This window comes from Varanus komodoensis, unplaced genomic scaffold (genome assembly GCF_004798865.1).
Source record: "Varanus komodoensis strain SLA01 unplaced genomic scaffold, ASM479886v1 scaffold8, whole genome shotgun sequence".
Taxonomy (NCBI): Eukaryota; Metazoa; Chordata; class Lepidosauria; order Squamata; family Varanidae; genus Varanus; species Varanus komodoensis.
The window spans coordinates 1551564-1556016 of NW_025336481.1; the positions used below are offsets into that span (position 1 = coordinate 1551564).

Below are 4453 nucleotides of genomic sequence, written 5' to 3' on the forward strand. Positions count from 1 at the left end.
TCAATGTCCCCGCCACTGTTCCAGAGCGGCACTCTGCATATGGCCAAGGGCTGGCAACCTTCAGGTTTGTGGAATCCCTGCTGACCAGACACACAAGACTTACCCACTGGAGGGCAAAGGAGCCAGCTGCAAATGTTAGCCCACTGTATTTCTAGACTACCCAACAACCCAACCTTTTTGGCCCACTGAAATGTTCCCATTCTGCAGGTGAGGAACACTGAGACCCATGGGCAACACTGCTTGGTTTGCATCTTTTAAGAATAGCAAGCTGGGCCAGTACAAAGCTGAAGATTAAAGCCCTTTTTTGGGATGGGGGATCCGGTTCTTCCTTTACAAGGTCAGGCGGTTTGGTTACCACTTGTCTAAGTCCAGGCTGGCCTGCAAACCTCACAGGCCATCACAAAGGGCCTTCAATCACACACCAGAAAGGACACGGATGCTTCAGATAACCAACTGTGTATCCTTCCAGCCGCCACTGCCACTGGGCTATCTTGGGGCAGCCTAGTGCTTTCCTGGCCCATGAAGCACCAAGCAAAGCTCACCTTCTCGCCCCTCCCAGAGCAACCCAGCTTCTGTGAAAGCTCCTTCCAGAGTGGGGGGGGGGATTTCACCTGCATTATTACGGGGGCCAGCTGGTGGGCAGCCTCTCCCAGCGCCAGTGCCCCAGTCTCAGGTGGGGATGCGAAGGCTGTGCCAAACGAGGTCATTAGGAAGGCAAACAAGGCGAGGCAGCACCTTGAGGTTGCTTTTGGAGTTGGGCAATATAGGCAGGGCCCTAGAGAAACTGTGGTCTCCTTGGAACAGAGAACATCCTTCCGCTTACCTTAACTTTGTAGAACAATTACTGCGGAGATGTGGGAAGGACACAAACCCAGCCACCCTCTGGAAGTGCTGAGGAACTCCCACCATTTCCAGCCAGCAGGGCCTGCTGGGGTTGATGGGAGCTGTCATCCAACACAGGTGAAAGCTGTTTGGCTTGGGGAGGGCCGGGCTAGCCCAGTTCACTCACTCCCCATCGCCTTCCGTGCCACCTGGGCCCAATGGAAGTTCCCAGTCCAGATAGCCCAGAGCATGTGGGTTGGGCGAGGCTGTGCCAAGCTGCGCAGGGAGCAGCCAGGAAGGCCCAAGATCTTCCCCAGAGAAGTGCCAGGGCACACAAGGAGCCCTACAGATTCCATCCCACGTGCTCAGGAGGGAAAGAAACTTGGCCAGTGTCTGTGCTTCGAGAACGAACTGCTTCACATCTGCGACCCAGAACTTGGCCCCACATCCCGTTCTGGGGAGGCCTGTCCCAGAACCTGGTCTGGGACCGGTCCTGCCGTTTCCAGAGGAAGCCACAACATGAACACCAAAGTCCGGAAAACCCCCGTTTTGTACAGCAATATGCATTGTTTAATAATGAAACCTCAAACTATTGTAAAACAATATTCTCAGAAGCACCTCATTGTAATATACAATACAGGAATTATTCTCAGAAATCTGAGACATATTTAGAAAGTTAACATTCTGCTTTTTAAACAAAAAACAAACAAGAAACAAGAGCCTTGCCCTGGGGAAACATGAAACCGCGGGAGGGTGTTGAAGTTCCCTTCTGATTCTCTCCTGTTGGTTCCTCTTTCCTGGGCAAGCCACCCACAACCCACCCTTCCAGTCTTAGGACAGATGGTCCCATCTCTCCTTTGCCTCCAGCAAAATGTCCACAGCCCTCCAGACTAGGTCGACAGAACTGGGAGCCACACACGGTCCAGACATCACGTCCCTTCCATTGGAGGGGCAATGAGAAGCTTGCTTCTTCCAGGAACTCGTGCAGGTCCGCACAGGCGCTTCAGCGACACAAGATTCGCTCATCGGTGTTGACACAAGCAGCCTGGGAAGGAAGCACATGGATCAGTGCCCTGCCACTGCTGGTGTAATGCAAATTCTTCCATTAACCATTTCACCTTTGGTCCCAAAGAGAACAGACTCAGTTTTCAGAGGAAAGCTTCGGAGAAGGCTTCACGCTGGAAGCAACCCCCAGCCAACCTTGTATGGAACCCCAAGGCTTCCCATAAAGAACACCGTGCTTTAATTATGATCATTGCATTTCGTACCCTCGGTGTCCAGGGGACACCCCACCTCGCGTGGAAGCCCAGCGTTAGTAGCGCGGGAGGAACACAAAGAGAACGGCGGGGAGGGAAACGATGACCAGGCAGTCCGGCAAAAACCAACAGGGCTGCCCGGCCAACTGTGGCTGTTCGTTTTGGTGCCGCTTTCTGGACGCAGGCTCGGCTGCAGCCCACACGAGGCAGGGCCAGACTCGCAGCCCAGCAGCAGCCTCGAGGCAGCGAGGCCACCGAGCGAGTCTCCAGAAGGAAAGGAGGCAGGGCGGTAGGCAGTACCGTGACCGTCCTGGGAGCGGGGGGGGGGCAGAAGGGGGAAAAGGAAGAGCCAGCAAACGCGCATTCTGCAGTGCATCAGGCAGAACTGGGGGTGCGGGAGAAGTTTTGGGGTGGGACGCCTAGACTTGCTCTCTCCGTCCTGGGATCCTCCAGAAGTTTTGGACTGCCACACTCAGCGCTTCTGCGCACTGGCCATGCGAAGTGAGGCCAGTGAGTGCCGTAGCCCGACGCATCCGGAGGGGCAAGGCCGAGTGAGGCGATGCCCACAGCGGGGGAAATGCCGAGCAGGGACCGGCAGCTCCGGCTTGGGAGCATCCCGGGCCCTGTGCAGCGGCGGGAAGGGGGCCCAGTCCCAGGGAACCGACGCAAGAGCGCAGCGCCCGGAAGACCCCCCTGGCGCCGAGTTCAAGGAGAAGAGCCCCCTCCAGGAATACGGAAGCGCGCAGAGGGGCGCCTCCGAGGACGCAAGAGCCAGGCGAGGACGGAGGTCCCGCCGCGTGAAGAGGCCCCCGAGGCAGCCGGCACAACGGCAGCCCGAATAAGCCAAGTGAGGCGACCACAAGCAACAGGAGAGTCGCCGGCCAGCGCGGAAGCATCGCAGAGCGGAAAGCCGCGTCCGGGGAACAGCCGGCAGGGGCGGCGGGCCCGCGGGGCTTCACGCCGCCTGCCGGAGCAGGCGGGCGCTCCGCGAGCTGCCCGGGACGCACGCCCGGCGGGGAGGCGCTCACCTCGGGTCCGGGTCCGGCGCCGGCGGGCTCGTCCGCGCCCCGCGGCGGGGGCGGCCCGGCACCCAGTGGGTGCTGGAGCTCCAGCTGCAGGTCCCAGATGTAGTCGATCACGTGCTGCAGGATCTCCACCTCGGAGACGCGCCGGTGGCGGGGCAGCGTGGGCACCAGCGCCGCCAGCCGCGAGTAGCAGCCCTTCATGTCCGTGAGCAGCGAGGCGGCGGCGGCCGCCTGCTCGGGGCACAGCGGCAGGCCGCGCGGGGGCGGGCTGCCCGCCCGGGACAGCGACACGCTCTGCTCCGACACGCAGCGCGCCGCCGGCTCGCCCGCGCCCCCGGCGCCCAGGCGCACGCCCTTGAGGGCGCAGCTCGGGCCGGGCGACGCGGCGGGCGCTGCGGCGGAGGCCACCTTCATGCCGGGGAGCCGGAGAGCGCGAGGAGCAGGAGGAGCCGCGCAACGTCCCACGCCTCGCCCGGAGCGCGCCGCGCCGCGCCGCCCCGGCGGCCGCCCTATATAGGGCCGGGCGGGCGGCGGGCGGGGTCGCGCCCGGCCCCGCAGCCAATCGCAGGGGCGCGGAGGGGAGGGGGCGTGCCGCCGCCGCTCCGGCGTCCTCATTGGCTCGCGCGGCAGCCCGGCTCGCGCAGGGTTTGATCGTGTGTATGCGTCTGGGGAGTCGAGCGCGGGCAGCCCGCGGAATTCCTTCCCCGTTTGGGCTCCCCCCCCCCCCCCGAGGAGCGGTGGCGGTGGGGAATCGCAGGTGGAGGGAGCTGGAGGGCATTTTTTTCAGGAAAATAGGGGAGGATGAAAGGAATGTGACAAGCACTTGAAAGTAAACACGTTTTTAGCGACCACGTGGCCACTTTCCCCTCTGGGCTCCCACCGCCTCCATTCACGCGCGGAATCAAGCGTGGTCTTAAATTCCGCCGACAGCCCTCCAGCGCAGGGAAGCAATATTTATATTATTGATGATAGAATATTTATGTTAATATTTCTTCGCGATCTTCCGCGCGATCTTCCTTGAAACTGGTCGATTCATTATGCAAAAGAGAACCCCAGCCACTCGGCCGCACCGGATCCGAGGACCCCCCCCCCCATTGGTCTCCGTTACGCCTCGGGTCTCAATGAGTGCATCAGGATGGGTCCGCCTTGCTCCCGGTCTTACTCCGTGGCACGATGAGAACCATGTTCTTTGCTAGATGGAGATTCCCACGACCACGGTTTGCACGCCCTGAAGTCCCAGGCTGTGAACTGACTCCCTGCCTCGCTACTAGCTAAAGCTCCAGTGCCTCCAACCCCTAGGGATCCACGCGGGTGAGACACCCGCTGCAGTTAAGGGTGCAAAGTTGTGAG

General features: G+C 60.9%; 1 protein-coding gene across 1 annotated transcript; it reads right to left on the minus strand.

Moving 5' to 3' along the window:
* Positions 1-1369: 1369 nt before the first annotated feature.
* Positions 1370-3517, minus strand: ID1 (inhibitor of DNA binding 1, HLH protein). The gene is made up of 2 exons (XM_044455416.1): positions 3107-3517; positions 1370-1867 (listed from the first exon to the last, which is right to left on the minus strand). Exons 1-2 carry the CDS (start codon positions 3515-3517, stop codon positions 1826-1828), a joined length of 453 nt encoding a protein of 150 aa, XP_044311351.1. The 3' UTR covers positions 1370-1825.
* Positions 3518-4453: the final 936 nt, after the last annotated feature.

What these genes read in the sequence shown, in the direction of transcription:
- ID1 (XM_044455416.1), bottom strand. Translation starts at nt 3,517, where the DNA reads ATGAAGGTGGCCTCCGCCGCAGCGCCCGCCGCGTCGCCCGGCCCGAGC. An exon ending in GCGCCGGACCCGGACCCGAG is followed by an intron (nt 1,868 to 3,106) that starts GTGAGCGCCTCC and finishes CTTCCTTCCCAG; the next exon opens with GCTGCTTGTGTCAACACCGA.